The following is a 20,509-nucleotide window of genomic DNA, read 5'->3' on the forward strand; positions in this document are numbered from 1 at the left end:
GTGGGTCGCGCAGGTGTCCACCCCAGCCTCCTGTCACATGGACGCGCCCACTGACGTCCGATGGGCTTACATTTTGACAAACCCGTGACAGGTAGAAAATACCACGGGCCCCAAATGCACGGGTCCGACTGCTGAGACCCAGCTCAGCCCCGGGGCGCGCGGCAGGGTGGGCGCTTTGTCCCACTGTGCTCACTGCATCGAAGGAGGGGACCTGACCCCACGTCGCTGACCCAGGGAAAAGTCCAAATTCACCACTCCAACTTCGGATTCTACCGAATGCGCATTGCTTTCCACAGTCCCCCAATTGAAAAACCGTCAGTTCAACCAGCAAGTCAGGGACCACTTGTGTGTCACGTCGTGACAATCATCAGCCGTGGGTGTTGATAGGAATGGTCCATTTTCAGATGGGCAGTGGGGCCAGTCGGACAGGACCCCAGCCGTTGTGGTTTCTCCTGGGTCTGAGGACTTTGCTCAGCATCTTGCGCATGCGCAAAAGCAGCAACAAGGATCTACCAGGCGCCCGCTGGTTCCCTGGGAAATGGACCCCGCGGAGAAAGCAAATCCAGACCCACGCCCAGCTCTACATTTCCTGGAGAGGAAGGGAGAAAGGGCAAGCCACCGCTCACCTGGGCCGGAGTCAGCCGAAACCCAGACCTGAGCAGGTAGACGCTCCTGTCCACCACGGCAATACACACGCAGCTGCCCCTCGCGGCCCTGACCCGGAGGTCCACCACCTCCCCCGGACGGGTCTCGTTTGCAGAATATGTCAGTGAAACCTGAAAACAGCGGGAAAATCAAGAGCTGGTCCAGTCCAAGGCCTCTCTTCCCCTCCACCTGTCCACCCAGTGCCCACTGGGGAGCCTCAGGCTTGGCCAGCCCAGCTGGGACCCTGTCCCCCTACCCAGGTAGAACTCCATGTGTGATGGGCAGAGGGTCCAGGGATGGGGAGAACCGGGAGGCAGGTGCCGGCTGAGCACACACCAGAGCTCATTTCAAGGCTGCAGGGAGAGGGGACCAGAGGCTGAGTTGGGGGCTGGGGACATGAGTGCTGTCTCACAGGGCGGGAGCCAGGGGAGGGCAGAACAGCTGGCCCCTCTCCCTGCAGGGTAGGAAGGAAGGCCACCTCCATATGGAAGCGCTTCAGCTACCAGCGCTCCAATCACAGCCGTGCCTAAGGACAGGGTCAGGTCACAGGCTCACCACTCCCCTCACCCTTGGGCAAGCGACCTGGGTGCAGTCACACACCTAGATGGCGCAGCCTGCTACACACCCAGGCTACGCAGGGTTTAGGTGTAGTACAGCCTGTCACTCCTGGGGACACGATGAGCAAAGCAACAGGAGACTAAATCAAGCTCCGGAGAAAAGGACGTCCCAGGGACACAGCATACACAGGACGGCTGAGGCCGCTGCCCAGTCCCAGGGCTTGCTGCTTTACGACAAGATAAGTGGAAGATGCACCCGCCAAAATGATATTAAAAACTCTAGTACAAGCCAGGTACGGTGGCCCACGCCTGCAATCCCAGCACCTCGGGAGGCTGAGGCAGGAGGATCTTGAGTTCAAAGCCAGCCTCAGCAATTTAGCAAGACTCTGTCTCAAAATAAAAACATAAAAAGGGCTGGGGGTGTGGCTCAGTGGTTAAGCACCCCTGGGTTCCATCCCTGGTACCAAAAAACCCCAACTATAGTAAATGCATAAACCAGTAACGGTCACTATTGTCATTGCCTGGTATCCTGGACAGTGTGCAGGTGTCCATCTGTGCTCTGAAATGCCAGCAGCACAGCCGATTGTTTCCACCGGCATCACTACAAACACGGAGAACCTTGTCACCACGTTAGGGCAGCTACAACAGTGACAGGAACTTTTCAGTCCCAACAGTTCTTGCAGACTACCTTGGTACACATTGTCTATCTCTAATCAAAACGTCCATTACGTGGCACCTGATGATAGTCCCACAGGTAGAACAGCCCCTAAGAGCCATGCCTGTGTCACTGGGTGGAATGGGTCCCAGCTGTCACCCAAGCCACCACCCTGAGAAGCCCCAGTGGCACTTGCACTCTACCTGGTTTTCGAAGTAATTCTCGACTGCAAACTGGAGGCTGTCGGTGACCCCTTCTCCATCCTCCCTGACGTACAGAACCAGCAGGCGGCCAAGCGGGACCATGCTGGGGGTCACGACCAATCGGAGAGAGGTCACGCACACGTTGACCTCGGCGGCTGGGGCCGGAGGGGGCTCTGAGATGGGTCCAGAGTGGGACAGGCCGTGAATCAGCCTCTCTCGGGGGACTCTGGCCATCGGACCTTGCTTCATCCCACCCACACCAGCTCCCGTTCCCACGCACAGAGCATCGGGCTCTGCCGGCCTTTCCCAGGCTTCATCCCCAGCCGACGCTGACCACACCCACTAGCTCAGCCCAGGGTGACCTGGGCTTGCCACCAACTCTCCTGTCTCTGCAGGAGCACGGTTCTGGCTCCAAGTCAACCCACCACCTTCTCTATTGGCAGCAAAGCCTCTCGAGTTGCTCAGGCAGTGCCATCTCAGACCTCCCAGGACACCCCTGGCCTCTGACCCCCTCCCTGAGACTGTCCCTGTCCCTCTGGGGCCCGGGACCAGCTGTAGACCTGAATTCCATTGTTGGCTGACCTGAACTGAGCCTCCCACTCCCTCCCCCGGGGTAAAGACCTCAAAACCCACATTTTTATAAAGGATCGTATACGTCTGCTGAGGTGTTCCAGAATACACATGTCCACCTTACAGTGAGGGGACATCTCCGTGCAGCCCCCCAGGGAACAATCCAGCCCCAAGTGTCAGTGGTGCTGAGGCCGAGAAATTCTGCCTTAGCACAAGAGAACCTGTCTATCAGTCAGTCTATCATCCACCCATCATTCCATCTAGCTGCCCATCATCCTATTGATCTCTCAGTCTACCCATTTATCTATCAATTATTCTACCCACCCACCCACCCATTGTTCTACTCATCCATTCTTTTCCTCTCTCTCCCTCTCTTTGGTGACCTTGACCCCCAGGAATGTTGGCCATGGGTGGAGACCTTTAGGTCGTCACACTAGGGTGGGGATTGGTACTCCTGGCATCGAGTGGCACCAGTTGCTGCTCAGGACAGCCCACCCTAGAGAGTAATCTGGCCCCAGATGTCCAGGTGCCCAGGTTGGGACCCTGCTTTGGGCAGAAGAGGAAGGGGCTTGGGAAGCCCCTGGGGAGTAGAGTGGGGGGGGGTGGGGAAGGACCGACAGGCAGGGACGGTCTAGGCAAGGAGACTTCAGGTCCACCCGGGTGGTGCAGGAGCCCCCGTGGCTGGCCTGCCTGTCCCTGCGGACACCCAGAGCCAGCAGGTCCCCAGGTTCAGTGAACCTCCCCATCCCTGTCTGGAGACGCGTGCCCACCACCCCAGCAGACGCCCATCCCCTGGGCCCTGGCCGCGCCCTGCCTTGCTAGGGCTCCTGTCTCGGTGGCTCAGGGAGGAGAGCAGGAACCTTCTCCCGCTGCCCAACTCACCCGTCTCCGAAAGGTGCGTCAAGCGAATGGGCTTCTCCGGAGCCGGGGCCGCCCGCCTGCTCCGCTGCAGGGTGATGTGGGCGGGCTGCTGGCCCGAGAGCACGATGTTGCCCCGAGCGGCCACCTCGTAGTACAGGGTGAAGTTACAGGGACACGTAGACTGCACAGAAAAACGGGCCTCCTCCCCAACCTAGGGGAGATGGCAGTGTCAAGATCACAGGTCACAGCCCCCCCCAAGGGACCAGAGGTGGAGAGCCAGCCCCCGCACCAGACCCTCTGGGGCCAGTGCTGGCTGGCGTCCAGTGTGTTGACCAGTGTGACAACAGCACAAAGCCCAGGGTGAGAGCCTGGCTCGAGGGAGATGTGGCCTCTGCAGTTCCTGCCGTCCCCTCGGCCCTTGGAGTGACCTGCCTGGCATGAGGGTCAGTGTGTGCCTGTGTCTTCAGTCACTATGTGAGCGTCCCGGGCCCAGTGTTATCAGCTTGACCTCTCGGGGGACAGGAGCCTGGGGCAACCTTCCAGGTGGACGATCGGGTGGACAACTGAGCCCTAATGAAAACTGGTGGGCAGTACCTAACTTCCTGGGTGCAGATCTCAGCCGAGGGCTGGGCTTCTCTCCGATATCCACTCGATGACTTAACTCCTGTCATAAGCCCCGGGTTTCCAGAAGGGAAACCGAGGCTCGATCCCTTGCCCAACATCCGTGAGAGCCGGGGAGGATTCGCAGCCAGGACGGCTGATACCGCAGCACTTGACCCCGAGGCTGCCCCCACTCACAGCTGCTGCCCCCCAGGTCCCACGACCCCTGAAAGTCCAGGTGACAGCTGCATTTACACAGGGACGCAGCTGGGCATGGTGCTGAGAGGTGGGCGATGGAGGCCCCCAACTCTGCCCCGGGCCAGAGCCAGGAGAGCCAGCAGAGCCCCTGGACCAAGCATTAGCACATCTGCCCTCAGTGCCCGGAAACTGTGCCTGGGCCCCTGGTGGCAGCCTAGCGGGGAGCAGGGGAGTTGGGACATGCTGATCTGGGTCAGGCGGGAGGTGGTGACACCCTGAGAGCAGAATCCCAAGGCCGAGCCAAGTCTTCACCTAAGCAGGACAACGGTCAGGCTGCGAGAACACGAGGTTCCGTCCTGCCCCCGAGAGGGAGGCCACCAGCAGGGTCCCACCCGGCACCACTGTGTGACAGCCTTACAGGAAGAGCAGCGTGTCCTGCCAGGCGGGCACAGTCCCATTCGAGTCTCTCGGCCACCCCTGCAGCAGGCCATCAGCCCCTGGGAACGGGCAGCCTCGGCGCCATGACTCCTGTGAGCTGCACCCCGTGGGTCCTTCCACCCTCAGAAGTGGAGCGAGGGGGTGTGGACGGGCCTGGCCTGGCAGCCACCGAGGCGACTGGTTTCCATCAGGGACAGAGCCTCTGCCAAGGCCGGGGTGCCACTCCAGCTGGGGGCCCGCCAGGAACACACCCCGGCAAAGCCAGAGAGTGGCGCCTGTGGCCACGGAGTCGACAGGGGGTGGCAGCGACACGTACGTGCGTGTGAACGTGCACACATCTGTGTGGCTACACACTCAGGCACAGGTGTACATGTATGCACAGATACAGAGATCCTAACCATACAACACAGCCAGTCACTCCTGAGGGACATACTCTGCACACAGACATGGACAGAGGGGACACACACACACACACACACACTCAGGTGCTCCTCTATGAGTACAAGCTCTTCCCTCTTCTATGGAAGGATCTCTATCTAGATACACAAATTTGCCCCTCAATACCTTTAGGGACCCCCCATAACCAAGTATGCAGATGTTCAAATGCCTTGTGTAAAATGGCACTTGACTGGCACAGAATCTACCCCCCCTCCCGGGGACTTTAATTATCTCCAGATCACTCAGAAAATCTCATAAATACTTCGTACACAGTTGCCAGGCCGTGTTGCCCAGGAGATGGGGACAAGAAAATACGTTTGTATGTGCTTAGCGCCAATGCACTGTTCCCCCAAAATATTTTTAAATATTTTTAGTTGTAGATGGACACAAGATCTTTATTTTGTTTATTTATCTTTATGTGGTGCTGAGCATCGAACCCAGGGCCTCACACGTGCCGGGCAAGTGCTCTACCGCTGAGCCACGGCCCCAGCTCCCCCACATATTTTTGATCTGAGGTTTGCTGAATCTGTAAAACCCCTGGATACAGCATTCATGGGTACAGAGGGCTGCTGTGGACACTCACACACACACACACACACACACACACACACACACACACACACACCTACCTACCTATCCCATTTTCCACTGAGGGTGAATGGGAAGCATATATCCTTCAATAGGCAAGTGAGCATGTGTGCATACAGGAGTAAGCATATGTGTGCATATGTACATCCAGACACACATGTGTGAACTCACTGTGCATGCACACGTGCGCACCCCCACACACGTCCACATATTCCTCAGTAGGTGAGTGACAACCCACTGCACATCATCGTACAAGGAACACGATTCAATGATGGGAGGAGGGGCTGGGGATGTGGCTCAAGCGGTGGCGCGCTCGCCTGGCATGCGTGCGGCCCGGGTTCGATCCTCAGCACCACATACCAACAAAGATGTTGTGTCCGCCGAGAACTAAAAAATAGATATTAAAAATTCTCTCTCTCTCTCTCTCCTCTCTCTCTCTCTCTCTTTAAAAAAAAAATGATGGGAGGAAATGAGCCCCAAAGCCACCAGAGACACAGAGAAGCCACCAAGGCTTGCTAAATGGAAGCAGCCGACCTCCGAGGCCACACCCTGCAAACGCAGCTCGAGGACACTCTGGGGAAAGGCCAGACCCACTAAGGGGTTTGACTGGCGGGCAGGGACGGATGGTTGGGGCCCTGGGGACTTTAGGTCCGGGAAACTGATCTGATGACTCTGACGGTGAAGACAGGGCGTCACGCATTTCCCAAGATCCACAGAATGTTCAACCAAAGAGTGACCCACGTCAGCTGCGGACGTTAGTTGATGATATCGTATCGATACCCGTTCATCAACTGCAATGTGCATCGCGTTCTCGCAAGATGTCAACAACAGGGACGCTGAGGGCGGGCGGAGGGGGGCACGGGAACTCTTGGTACTGTTCACTCAACACCTTTTAAACCTGAAAGTCTGTTGATTTAATAGAGTTTTTTAAGACTACCCACTCATAACAACAGACCCAGGAAGAACTAACGTGAGTCACAACTCCAAGCTCATCTTGTCTTTGCACCTGGCATATCTGCGAGTTTCTGGGTGGAGAAAGCCCCAGGGCCTTTGCACAGGAAGACTCCAGCGGTGGAGCCGTCCCAGGCACCACAAGTGGTGTCCCTGGCAGTGAGCCTAGGGTCACAACTTAGGTCCACCCAGAATAAAAGATCGTGCAGTTCATTCCACAGACTATGCCATTGCTGGAGGGGTAGAGAACCCCCACCCCACGGGCCTTGGTGTTAAGTCCCCGGAGCTCAGGGGTGCTGCTACGAGGAAGGGGGGCTCCTGGACACCTTACCTGCAGGGGACGAGAGGGCGGCTGTAACTGCAGGTGGCACTGACTGGGGGAGTACCAGCTGCCAAGGGCGAGGTAACTGGGCAGGTACTGGGCCCCCACGGGCTTCCCGTCCAGTGCCGTCACCTTGGTCTGAAGAACAGAGGACACACTTGGTCAAGGGCAGGGCGCCCAGCCTAGGAAGGGGGTCTTGGGTCTGCTTCTCCCTGCCCTGCCAGGAGCAAGACTCTCAGGTTCCAGTTTCCCTTTGGGGTCCAGCGTGGCCAGCCCGTTTCCCCCCAGTTCCCAGAAGCGAGTGTTGAAGGCTGGCCCGAGGGTGCTGGGCATCAGCTTGGGCAGCGCGTGGAGCCCAAGTGGACTCCAAACCACAGCTCCGACAGGGACGTGCTGGAAAGCCCCCCGTCTCTCTCCTCCTGAGCTTGCTGATCTCCCTCGTGGCTTCTTGGAGGGGAAAACCCACTTGGTGGATCAACACGGGAGCAGCCATGCTGGGTGGCACCCCAGGCTGGGACCCAGCTGGCCCGTGGCCCTGCTCCTGCACACCACCAGCCCCGGTGATCGGGTGATTTTTGCTCCTCTGGCTGGGATCACGGGCGTAGGCTACCGAGCCCGGCTTCTGGAATATTCGTGATCTGCGCTGACTGAATCTGCAGACGCAGGGCCTGCAGACCCTGGGGCCAACTGTCCTGGGTGCCCCAGCTCCCCAGAGAGAGCCCTGCCAGAGCCACAGCTGGAATCCTCCCGCGTGCCCCTCCCCTTGGACGGTCCTGATCTGTATCGTTCTGCGACTATAAAACTGCATTTGTTTATTTATTTATTTAGTTTTAGACATATCTTTGTTTATTTATTTTTCGGTGATGCCGAGGATCGAACCCAGTGCCTCACCTGTGCCAGGCAAGCGCTGTACCCCTGAGCCCCAGGCCCTGTCCTAACACCGTCTTTATAAGGTGGTGGGGCAGCGGAAGCCCTGAATTTGCAATCAGCTCAGAAGTGGCCCGGGGACCCCAGGCCCTGTGGCAGGTGTCTGGATGGAGGGTATCTGTGGAGGGCTGTGCCCATGGCCCAAGCCGGGAGCCCGATTCTGATGTCAGAGGTCACTGTGACCTCCCACCTGGCGGGCAGGCGGAGGGGCATCTCTGGTCCGTCCCGTGACCTCAGAGGCCCCAGGCTCTGGTCACTCTCTCACTGCCCCACAGGACCGTGGTCACGATGACAGGCCGCTGTGCTCTGTGCTGAGTGGCCAAGAAGCACGGACACACCTTGCTGAGGATGTCACTTGGTAAATTATGTGACTTTGGTGGCTAAGGTCCTTAAGGACACGTTGCTCACAAGAGGACAAAGGGACCACAGTGTCTGCAGTCCCCATGGCTCGTGGGACAGTCACATCAGTGAACCCGGGCTGGGACGTCTTCCTCTGTTGCTGTCTTCTCTCCCTTGCTGAGGGGACCCTGAGTCCTGCCAGCTCCCCTCCTCAGCAGCTCCAGTTGGGTGGCCTCCAGCCTGCAGGTGCCTTCCTTGGTCATTCCCTACTACGGGCTCTTGAGTGATAGCTGTCTGTCAAAAATCGGCTCCTTGGGCTGGGCTGGGGCTCAGCGGTAGATGCTTGCCTAGCACGAGTGAGGCCCTGGGTTCGAGTCTCAGCACCACGTAAAAATAAATAAATATCCAACAACAACTAAGAAAACATCTTAAACAATCAGCCCTTCTGTCAACGTGACAGCACCCTTTTGAGGTAGGGACATTCCACTGGTCCCCTTTCCCACCTCTTTCTAAAATGGCTCATCTGGCCAAGCACTTGTAGAACCCAACAAAAGGCCTCCTCTGAGCCTCTGCACATGCTGCTGCACCTGCTGGAAGCAGCCTGGCTGGCCCTGCCACGGCCAGGAGTCCACCTGGGGAGACACCCCGTGTGACCGAGCCAGGCACCTCCCCCCTGCCTTCCTCCCACGGGATGGTGGGGTTCTCTGTCCCCCTCCAGCTTGCAAAGCCCCTCCCGCCCAGCCCAGAGGAGCGCCGTGGTTGGAGGACAGGGGCCTGGGGACTCACCTACCTCTAGCCACACTCGCTGGGCTGACATGGGGATGGAGGGGATTTCGAACCGCACGAGCCCACCCTGGGACACGAACTCGCGGGTGTAGATATTGTCCCTGGGCATCAGCTCCACCTTGACCTGCACCGTCACGCCCTCGGCTGGGCTGCCGTCGGGGTAGGAGAGCTCCACCTGGAACAGGTCATCAGACAGGCTGGGGGCAGCACCGGCCAGACGCTCCACACTCACAGACTAGCGCAACCTCATGGTCACGCTGGCCTCTTCAGAGAGAGAGAGAGAGAGAGAGAGAGAGAGAGAGAGAGAGAGAGAGAGAGAGAGAGCACCCAGCCTGTCCTCTCATTGTCTGTCTCGCCATGGGACCTCTCCACGCGTGTGCGCTCCCCCCACGCTGCCATCCATGGTGATGCATGTTGGTTGCTTTCTTTGGCAGGACTGGGAACTGAGCCGGGGCCTCACATATTCTAGGCAAGTGCTTCTACCACGGAGCCACCTCTCCAGCCCCCACCACCACGATGGGGCACCGCCCGGGGACCCTGACTGATCAGCTTATGAATGAGACCAGCTGATCTTGAGCTTTCAGCCTCTAAAACTGTGACGTTAAAAAAAAATAACAAAAAAAAAAAAAAACACCTTTTTTCTTTATGTTCCCAGCCTCAGGTCTCAGGTATTTCATTACAGCAACTGAAAACTGACTGATACCACAGATATCCTCTTGGTCAGGTGTGAGATGCTGCCCTCACTGAAGCTACATTCTCTGAGCCCTTATTCATACACATTCCGCGTCCACGCAAAGCATGCGACCAACTTCCTACTCACACTGGGCTCTTCAAAGTGAGGAGGGGCACACGAACTCATAGGGACTAAATAAATAATAACTAAACGCTCAACATGCGGATTAATGCCAGAGGTTCAAGAATGACACTCTACAGGGAATAAAGCTGGTCACGCGCTGCCTAAGTTTGGAGTCACTGATAGACCACGTATGTGCAGTGGTCCCACGAGCTGCCAATCCCCACGCCTGGTGGTGTCACAGCCATGGGGATATCGTGATGGGACACCTTCTGTAGTTTTATGGTGGTGTTGGTGTCAGCGAACCTACCGATGTCAGGCCTACAAAGTCACGCATGTCAGCCAGACACGGTGGAGCACACCATGGTCCCCGCACTCAGGAGGCTGAGGCAGGAGGACTGCAAGTTCAAGGCCAGCCTGGGCAACTCGGCGGGACCCTGGCTCAAAAACAAAACGAAAGCCCAGCACATGCAATCTGTGCCTCACACTGGGTCGGCACACCAAGTGACCTCACAGGTTGTGGATTCACCTGACCTTTCCGTTGCTGTCTCAGCGCGCAGTCTTCCTACTTATAAAGTAAAAAGTTTACTATGAAAGCAGCCTCAGGAGGCCCCTCAGGAGGGATCCCAGAAAGCACTCTGTTGTCATAGGATAGATCCCTGTGTTCCTGCCCCCAGAGACCTTCCAGTAGCAGATGTGGGGGTAGAAAATGGCGTCTTAGTTTTTATCATTTATTTCTTTTGCCTACTGGGGATTGAACCCACAGGTGCTCCACCACTGAGCTACACCCCTAGTGCTTTTTAGTTTTTAAATTTTGAGACAGACTCTAAGTTGCTGAGGCTGACCTCAATGGTGCAATCCTCCTGCCCCAGCCTCCCGAGTTGCTGGGATGACAGGCGTGTGCCACCGTGTCCAGCACGTCTCGGCTTTGAACAAAAATATTTAAAAAGTAAAAACCAAAGGAGAGAAAGTGAAGCATCCCAGTGTCAAAAGGCAAACTATGCCAGTGTAGCCGGAGGACCTGTCTTTAGCTCGGTCCCCACTGTGGGGCGGGGGGAAGCTCAGGCACGTTCCCCCAGGTACCTTCCCCACGTAGGCCAGGCCTGGCTTGAACTGTTTCCGCGTGTCCCTGGAGTAGCGGATGTCCACCAGCTGCCTCTGCACAGGGGTGGAGTCGTCGAAGGCCACCTGCTGACTCCCATCCACACTGGTCACTGTGGCCCAGATGCTGACCCTGCCCCGGAAGTGCTCGGGAACGTCCACCGGGACCATGTCCCTCACGCAGATGTCAAAGGCCTGGGAGCCCAGGATCTAGAGGAGGAGAAACACGGTGCGTGGGGGTGGACGTGGAGGACGCTACGCACACCCTCGGTCACACCCGGGCCTCCCGGCTGCTTGGAAGACACTGGGGACAGGTCCACTGTGCCCCTGGCCGAGAGGCCGGCTCCAGCCTGACCCCGAGCCTTCCCCGTGAGGACAACAAGCTGCTCGGCCACTTTCACTTGTTGCCCAGACAGAGACCGTCCCCGTGGGCCCGGGCGCACTCACAGCCGGTGATGGGAGACGGAGGCCCCGTCCACACACGCGTGTGACACACACGTGTGTGAGTGTGAGCACACGCGTGTAGGCCTGTCCGTGGGCGTGTGGTCTCCATTACGATCAACCCTCGCTCGGCCCCACGCCCCCACTCAGAGCCCAGCACTGCCCCTGCGGCCCCCACGCTGGGCGCCCTGGAGCCTGGTGGCAATTGACACCCAGAAATAGCTGGGACCAAGTCACTCGGGACATCAGAGACCCAGGACCAGGGCCACCGGGTGGCAGCCTCTGGGGAGAATGGCCGGACTGGGCAGGGAAGGGGTAGCAACTGTGTCCATCCCACAGAATCGAGGCCGCTAGAGAGAGGGGGACGCACGGGGGCAGCTGTGTCCTGAGGAAGGAGCTTGAGGTGGGGAGGGGAGGAGCAGGCACTGAGGGGTCAACCCCACGTCCACGCACAAGGGGTGTCCTGTACGTGGGACCCTGGGACACAAGGGGATTTATCAGTGCCAGAGGCGCCTTCAGAGGCTGGAGTGCCCGGGGAGGTGCCCCTGGGGTGCACGGTCCACCCACAGCGCAGCCCTGGCTGAGGGACAGCTCTCGAAGCTTTCCACACCAGGGGACAAGACCTTGTGCCTCACTCTGGCGGATCCTCAAAGACTGAACCCAGTGTGACCCTGTGACGGGCAAGTCCACCCCTAGGTACGCCCAGGATGAGCCACAACACGTCCACAGGAAAACGGCACATGGTCGGTCACAGCAGCAGGGGAAACGGGTTTGGGGGTGCAGCTCAGCAGTGCTCACAGTGGAAACGACCCAGTGCCCGCCAGTGGAGGGGTGGGTGGACCCACGGCGGCAGATTCCTACAGTGGAATGTTACTGAGTCATGAAAAAGAACGAAGCCCGGACTCAGGCTACAGCATGAACGAGCCTGGAAAAGGAGACGCTGAGTGACAGAGGCCACACACAAAAAGCCACCTAGCGTGTAATGCCATCGACGTGAGGTGTCCAGAACAGGAGGTCCATAGAGCTGGGGAGTCAAGGAGTGGTCACCAGGGGTGGGGGAGGGGAACGGGCTCTAACTTTAAAGGGAACCGGGATTTGGGGAGACGGCAAAGAGTCACTCTGCCGTCCACGGTCCTTCACCCCCGGACTCCACCAACTGTAGGTGGACAGTATTATTTTTTTTAATTGCACACGTGCTGAACACAGACTGGGCATCTGTCCCTGAGCAATGCCACTGTCCCCGAGCAATGCCCCAGAACAGCCATGCACTCGGCACCTGCATCACGTCGGGTGTTTGAAGCCATCACAGGTGACTCCGAGTCCACGGGAGGACCCGCGGGGACCCGCCAGGCTTCTGAGCCAATAGGACACTGTTTTGTAGAAGGGGCTGGAGCGTCTGTTGGACTTTGGAATTAGCAGGGGGGCAGTTCCTGGGGCCACCCCGGCAGAGACACAGGACAACCACGTTCTAAGCCAGAAAGCCGTGACGGCCGCACCACCCGGTGACTGCAGATGCCCCTTGATTTATGATGGGGCCACGTCCCAGGCAGCCCAACCTGAATCGGCCTAGTCCCCCTTCAGGGCACTCACAGGCACTGTCCCGGAGAGTCCCCTAACCCGAAGCCTGTTTTCTAATTGAACACGGCCAGTGTCGTGCACTTTCTCAAATTCAGCGTGCAATTCAAAACACAGGAATTATTTATTTCTGAACGTGGAGAATGTGACAGTTGCTGGTGTTGCCTTCACTACCTAAAATGTCAAAAAAAAAATTGTAACTCAAACCATCGTAAACCCACGACTGACTGTGTCCAGAAAAAAATCACTGAGCCATCTACTCTGTGGACGAACTGATTGGTGTGGGAGTCATAGTATCTCATTAAAGCTCTCCCTATTTAAGTTGTATGTGCGACATTCAGGGGAAGCTCATCCACGTGTCCACACAGATAGCCCTGCCTGTCGGAAGTCTTTATTTTCTTCCTTTTTATGATGTTTAAAGCCTCTTCTCTGCTGACACGAACTACGTCATCAGGAAATCCCCACCATGCAGCTTTCTTAGACAATAAAATGAAATTTATGAGGAAGAAACTGAAAGGAAAGGGCCCTGCTCCTCACCTTCGTGGTTCTGAGGACGGGGCGCCCCACCTCGTGGCTGTAGTACCCCACTCCGTCCACAGTCATGTTTATCGTTAAGGTCCCAGACACGGGCTTCCCAAAGGTGTACCTGGGACAAAAGGACAAAGGGTACCCAAAATCACAGGCGACCCCCAGGGGCCCATCTCGGGAAGGTCAGTCTCGCAGGGTGTGGCCACTGGTACAGTGTCCAATATGAGGCCCTTCCTTGTTCTGCATTCTGTCCTTCCAGCCCTCTCTGTAACCCTCTGCACCAGCTTTGCTTTTGATGGAAAAAGAGACAGATGGTCAGAGAGGAACTCGGCCCCTGAGAGCAGCAGGTTGGAGCAGGACAGTTCAGAGGTGCCAGCAACCAAGAGGACCAGCAGGACTGGGCTTGAGTTCCGTAAGCCATCGGCTTGGGGACACTGGTGAGACCTAAAGGTACCTTGTCATAACTGACCCAAAGGGACGCCTGCTCTCCAGGAACAGGAACATCATGGGAGACGGCAGTGAGTGCAACACGTCCTAGACTGTAAACGGGAGTGCACTCGGGCTGTCATCGGATGGGGACACACAGCCAGGGGAGCTGCAGGCTGGGAGGGCCTCAGCCACAACCTCTGAGCCGGTGGCACAGTTGGGGTGGGGTGGGGCAGCTCTAGGGCGTCCCCAGCACCCCAGGAAGAGAGAGCACTTCTCGACCCCTTCAGGGGAGCTTGGGCTGTGGCTTGTCACCGCCGGGTCATTAGGTGACAGGTGAGGGCGCTTACAGCTGATGGTGCCAGGGGCCTGGGGGGGGGGTGAGGAACCCTGGGCTGGGGAGGCAGGAGAGGGACAGGAGACCCCTTCCTCCAGGGGTGGGGACACCTGTGGGGGGGGTCCTGGGGGAGGCCCGTGGGGGGCTCGGAAAGGAAGCTGCTCCAAGGGAAGGGGCTGCCCGCGTAGGAGAGGGGGCAGCATCAGAAGGGCACCGCAGCGAGGGACAGGGACGGGAGGGACCCGCAGGGCCCTTGTCCTCACCTGGCCTGCACGGTGGCCTTCTCACAGGCGTCCAGGTCTCGGATGTACGGGGGAGGGGCGATCAGGAGCTCAAACCTGGGCAGCACTGACAGAGCCGAGAGGAGAGTCGGTGCCTCGGGAACCCAGGGCAGGGGTCTGGGGACAAGAGCAAAGCCGCCCGCCGCCCCCTCCCCCTCCGAGGAGCGGCCTGGGGGACTCGGCTGGCCGGCACCACTCCTGCCCCGGGGAGGTCAGGGACGCTCTCCGGGGGCCCCACCACGCCCAGAAGGTGGGCTTGGATGTGGCTGATCCCGGCCGGTCCAGGGGAGGCCGAGTGGCCACAGGGAGCCTCCCTGTCCCGACGACTCCCGGGAGCCATTGAGGGATGTCTTTAGGATGATGGCCACTGGGGGCCAAGCCCTCTCCCGGCTCCCTGGCGCTAGGAGCCATCTTGTCACCTGGCAGCCAGGGGAGGGGCCACCACCTGGGACCAGCACCCAAGATGCTAGACAAAGGGACGATTCACATCCAAGGCAGGGGATGTCATCACCACCCAGAGTGACCTGCCATTTAAAACGGATGAGCTGTTTATTTCTGGAATTTTCCATACACTATTGTCATTCTGTTGCCGACCTGCAGGTGGCACTGTGGGTGACGGGAGCCACACCCACTCCCTGCCGCGGCCAAAGGGCATTCGCACTGGCTGCCGGTGCCTGCGGCCCTTAGCCAGGCGGCCAGGACCTCCTGCAGGAACAAGGCCTTCCTCTTTTTCTTTTTTTAATTAAAAAAATTTTTTTTAGTTGTGGATGGACACGGTCCCCTGATTCTAGGTATTCTTTTCCTGTGGTGCTGAGGATGGAACCCAGAGCCTCCCACGGGCCAGGCAAGCGCTCTGCCCCTGAGCCACGGCCACAGCCCTCGGGCCCCGGGAGGGGGGGCAGCGAGGCAAAGAGGAGCCGCGTGGCCGGGCCCTCCTCCGCCTGGTTCTTCCCCTGCTCAGCACAGGAAGCCCACAGAGCGTCCTTACGAAGGGAACCCAGCTCCTGCTGTGGCCAGGACGGACCCCGAGGGCCCCGAGGACACCGCGCTAAGCCAAAATAAGCAGTCGCTAAAGGACCGAAGCTCTGGCCCTCCACACCCAGGGGACCCGCCTCCCTGGGTTCAGACCCAACCGAGGACCGAAAAGAGTCAGGAAAACGTTGCCCCGTGTGGAACGGGCGACCTTCTCCTCCCTGTCACGCGTCCCTAAATAGTTCAGCCTAAAAACTGTTTCCATAGCACGTTTGTTTGGTGAAGTGTCCCAAGTCACCGAGAGAAGACTCAGGCCTCCGGGAGGGTGAGTGAGGTCCAGGCAAAACCACACAGGTGTCCACGTGGGCTCGAGAGTGTGGACTTGGGCGTCCCCAGGGACCCTGGAACTGACCCCCAGGCTGCACTGTCAGGTTCCACTTCTGTGAGGTCCCTAGAGTTGTCACATTCATAGGGACCCAAAGTAGAAGGGTGGTGAGCAGGGGCCAGGGGAGGGGCGGGGCGCGAGGGTCCAGAGGGGACGGTGTATCAGGGAAGTCGGGACAGCTCAGGGGCTGGAACTGGGTCAGGGCTGTGAACACTGGGAATGTATTTAATGTCCCCTCATTGGCCACTGAGAAATGGTGACAGTGGCCAATTTCCTGTTATGTATCTTTATCAGCCACACTTAATTTGGGGGGCATACCAGGGATTAAATCCAGGGGCACTCAACCACTGAGCCACCTCCCCAGCCCTATTTTGTGTTTTATTTAGAGACAGGGTCTCACTGAGTTGCTTAGGGCCTTGCTGTGGCTGAGGCTGGTTTTGAACTCTCTATCCTCCTGCCTCAGCCTCCCCAGCCGCTGGGATTTCAGGCCTGCGCCCGACTGGCTCAAACAATTTTTAACAGGACCAGCACCTGCTCAGCAGCTGAGGAGCCCCCGTGACTGGGGATGGCACCCTCCTCCAGCCGCTTCCTCCCTCCCCCCAGGCGAGGACCCCCAGGTCTGAGCGTCCCCCCTTACCGTACTTCTGGACCTCAAAGGACCTGTTGTACAGGTGGCCCTGCATCTCCACAAAGACGAACCACTCCCCCAACACGGGCTGGTCGGACAGGGGAAAGCTCATGTTGGTGACGCCTGCGAGGAGAGGGACGCCCTGCGTGCTCCGGGGAACCTTGGCAGAGAGCCACCCAGGGGCCCAGTCACTGTGGCCAGCGGTGACGTCCAGGAAGGGGGACCCTGGGACCCGGCTCCTCCCCCTCCCTGGCGGCCCTCGGGGGAGCTGGAGGCCACCCCGGGCCAGGGGTGGGTGTCTGTGGGGACAGGACGTGCAGGGCGGCCAGGGGAGCAGGTCCTCAGCCCCCGCAGGACGAGGATGCCCCTCAGGTTCCCGGAGGCGCCCTGCAGCCAAAGCGGGGCCCCCGCGAGGGAGATGGCGGTCCGCTCCCCAGCTCGGCCCCCACCTGTCGTTCCCCAGGGCGGGTGGTTCTCTGTGCACTGTGGGGTGTTGGACAGCGCCCCTCACCGTCCCCCCAGATGCCAGGTCCCAACCCCCAACATGACGCCCTAAGAAGTCGCCAGGCTTCACCAATATCCCTGGGGGAGGGAAGTGGGTCCCGGGTGAGAATCACTGAGACATGTGGATAGGATGATGAGGAGGTGACAGACGGACGGACGGACAGAACAATGGGCGGCAGATCGTCAGAAGAATGGATAGAATCGTTGATGGGTGACAGAGCCGTGGAGGGGTGGACAGACGGACAGAGGAACACAGCTGAGAGGGAGAAGGGACCACGGGTCACAGGTAGAGGATAGGCAGATGGACAGATGGACAGAGAGGTAGCTGAATGTGCTCAGAGGGGGGTCCGGGAAAGCAATCGACCCCTGAGGGCTTTGACTTCATCAGCGGCGGAATCCACTGATGGCTGAACGGTCTCCTGGGAGGTGAGACCGGGGGGAGGAAGCAGGTCCCCGGGGGCACCTCTCGGCCGAGGCAAGGTGGACACATCAGTTACGTGGCCCTAAATGTCACAGAGAAAAATAAAGTGCGCTCCCTCGGCCGAGGCAAAGCTTTCCCAACTGCTAGGAGGAAAAGAAACCCAGCCAGCAGGGGGGACGCAGGCAGCTGGGGAAGGTGGAAGCCACGGACAAGTGTCCTGGAAAGATCTGGATCCCCCGGTGGATCCTGGCCACCAAGAAACGTGCTGCAAACCCCAGGGAGGAGGGGCAGGCCAGCACTCACCGCAGCACGGCGTCTGCAGGTACCGCCACTCCATCACCCGAGAGCCGCGGGGGTCCTGCACGGGTGGGTGCAAGGGCGAGCTCAGGGCAGCTGGTCTGTGCCCGACGCGGGACCCTCCCCGGCCCTCGTCGGCAGGAGTGCAGGAAGGGAAGCCCCAGGGAGGGCTGGGGAAGGGGCTCCCTGAGGACTAGGGGCAGAAGGGGCCGCGCCGAGACCCCTCCTGTTGAGGGAGCTGTGTGCAGAGGGACACGGAGATGGGGTGACCCAGGGACCAGGACGGGCTGGGCCCCCCCTGTGAGGCCCTGTGGCGGGTGGGGAGGGTCCACAGCGGGACGGTGGGTAACACAGACCCGACCCTGCAGAGGGCAGGCTGCGGCCCCCATCAGAATCGAGGAGGGTCGTGGCCACTCACCAGGATGTAGGCGTCCACCTGCAAGACAGACACAGGGCCGTGAGCACACCTGCCAGAAGGTCCCAAACCTCCGTGCCCGCTGCGTCCTCAGGCCCAGTTGCTGTTACAGGCTGAATTTTGTCCCCACAAAATGTTGAAGTCGGCTATGGTTGTCAGTGGCTCGTCACCCCCAAAGACTTATCTTGAAATTTAAGGCCCTATGTAATGGGGTCAGGAGGTCGTGGGACTTTAAAGGGCGGTTGGGTACGCGGGCTCCACCTTCCTGTTTTCAAGGGGGTGGGTTGGTTCCTGGGAGACGGGTGTTCTGAAAGGTAAGTCTGGTCCCTCCCCTTCTCTTGCTTCTTGTCTCACCACGTGGCCCCTGTCTCTTGAACACTGCCACCATGTGATGCCATCTGCCCCGCTGTGACATAGCCAGGAGACATCCCCAGAGGCCGGATCTTGGACTATAAGCTCCCAAAACTATGAGCTAAATAAACCCCCTTTTAAAAAAAACCAAAATATCCAGCCTCAGGTATTTTGTTATAGCAACACAAAATAGACTAAGATAATAAGTTTGCACAAAAATGAGAGCAAGTGCCGAAGAGTATCCAGTGAAGCCTGACATGGCTACTCACACCTGTCATCCCAGCAACTCTGGAGGCTAAGGCAGGAGGATCGCAAGTTCAAGGTCAGCCTCAGCAACTCAAGAGATTCTGTCTCAGGATCAAAAGGGGCTGGGGGTGTGGCTCTGTGGTAGAGCGCTTGCGTTATTTTCTGTTATTTTCTCGTGTATGAGTCCCAAGGCGGGATCTGAGCCTGCTCTTCTTGGTGACATGCCCAAGCTGTAGGGCCAGCCTGGCCCACAGCAGACAACTCTCCCCTGTTCCCCTGGGGATTCCTGAGCTATAGGTGCCACCGGGCACCTTCACGTCTCTGCCCTGTCTACACACACGTCACTTAAACTCTTTCTGTGCCGTTTCCAAGCTCCTTCCTGCAGCAGAATGACAACTGATCAACGCAGAAGGGACATGAGAGTCACCAACATCACCACCGTGCCATTAGGGCAACGCGATCTGTGACCTGGGGATGCTGGAACTATTGGTGAGCCTCTGGGGGGGGGGCAGGTATCCATGAGGTCTCAGGCGTCCCTTCAGAAAACTGATTAAGGACAAAGGGACAACGGGGACTTTGCAGAGGAGAAGCCAAGCAGAGGCTCCCCAAGCCACAGGGGACACCCCAGCACGGGACGGGCCCACGTCGGGGTCTCCTGTCCATTGCACAGGGACGTCAATCGCCCTTCCTGCTGAACCTGCTCTCCAGGAACGGGCAGGCCAGTCTCCTAACGGACAGGCGGCAAAGCGGCTGCCTGGACGCTCCAAAAGCGGCATCGTCATCCTGGTGGACATACTACAGAACGAGAAGCTTGAATGCCGCCCGGATCCAGCATCGGAGTCTCGGCCAGCAAAGAAACACGGCAGAGAGGTTGTCACTGGGCACCACGGGTTCTATATCCCTGTTATTGTACCAGTGTCAACATTTTTTTAAAGTGACAGTTTTGGGGGTTTTTTCCCCCTTTGGACAGGGGATTGAACCCAGGGCACTTGACTACTAAACTCCACCTCCAGCCCTTTCTTATTTTTTATTTTGAGACGGGGTCTTGCTGTTTCTTAGGACCTCGCTAAGTGGCTGAGGCTGGCCTTGAACCTGGGAGCCTCCTGCCTCAGCCTCCTGGGATGCTGGGACGACAGGCACGTGCCACCGGGCTGGCTGTTTTGGGGTTCTTAAAGGATACAGGCAGTCACATTCAGGGGTAAGGAGGGACCAGGGGGAAGTGCCAGGTGTCCAGCAGGTGTGCTCAGGTGTGCTCAGGTGGGCTCAGGTGTGCACTTTCAGAGAGCAATCTCACCTTCCCATCGACAGGCCTCAGGTCTGGGGACACGGTGAAGACGCTGATGTGCACTGGAAGGAAGAGGAGAGACACGGGGCAGCTCCAGGCCGCGCTCCCCCTCCCTGCCCCCACCGCCCCGCGGGCCACCCACCTCGGTGCTGGGGCCTGTACACGGGCTTGTCGGTCTGGATGAACACAGAGACCCCTCGGCTGTCCACTGTCACCGAGGTCTGGTTGTGGAAGAGGGTGCCCTCTTCCGCCCGCGGGCTGTGGCCCTGCACCCTCAGGAGCGCCTGGCCGCGGAGGCCCATGGGGACCTAGGAGCAGAGCACACAGCCCCAGGATTAGGGGTCCCCCTGGTCAGGGTGGAAACGCTGGGAAAGCAGTTTGGAGGTCTAGAAAGGGGGCGCTCACCTGGAGTGACTGCTCCCCAGGGGACACCTGGCTGTTTCTG

At 58.7% G+C, this 20,509-nt stretch overlaps 1 protein-coding gene across 2 annotated transcripts in view; it reads right to left on the bottom strand.

The window, feature by feature from the left end:
• Positions 1-20,509, bottom strand: part of CPAMD8 (C3 and PZP like alpha-2-macroglobulin domain containing 8) — a 70,152-nt gene that overhangs the window by 38,538 nt on the left and 11,105 nt on the right. For both annotated transcript variants that reach the window (XM_081286911.1, XM_081286910.1), the window contains exons 4-16: positions 20,207-20,372; positions 20,074-20,126; positions 18,186-18,203; positions 17,774-17,828; positions 16,555-16,668; positions 14,543-14,627; positions 13,526-13,634; positions 10,955-11,182; positions 9,083-9,253; positions 7,036-7,164; positions 3,513-3,702; positions 2,061-2,233; positions 627-776 (exon numbers count right to left, since the gene is read on the bottom strand). In XM_081286911.1, coding sequence (XP_081143037.1) covers positions 627-776; positions 2,061-2,233; positions 3,513-3,702; positions 7,036-7,164; positions 9,083-9,253; positions 10,955-11,182; positions 13,526-13,634; positions 14,543-14,627; positions 16,555-16,668; positions 17,774-17,828; positions 18,186-18,203; positions 20,074-20,126; positions 20,207-20,372 — 1,641 coding nt within the window. The remainder of the gene's footprint in view (positions 1-626; positions 777-2,060; positions 2,234-3,512; positions 3,703-7,035; positions 7,165-9,082; positions 9,254-10,954; positions 11,183-13,525; positions 13,635-14,542; positions 14,628-16,554; positions 16,669-17,773; positions 17,829-18,185; positions 18,204-20,073; positions 20,127-20,206; positions 20,373-20,509) is intronic.

Source organism: Spermophilus citellus (genome assembly GCF_964194105.1).
Source record: "Spermophilus citellus genome assembly, chromosome: 3".
NCBI lineage: Eukaryota > Metazoa > Chordata > Mammalia > Rodentia > Sciuridae > Spermophilus > Spermophilus citellus.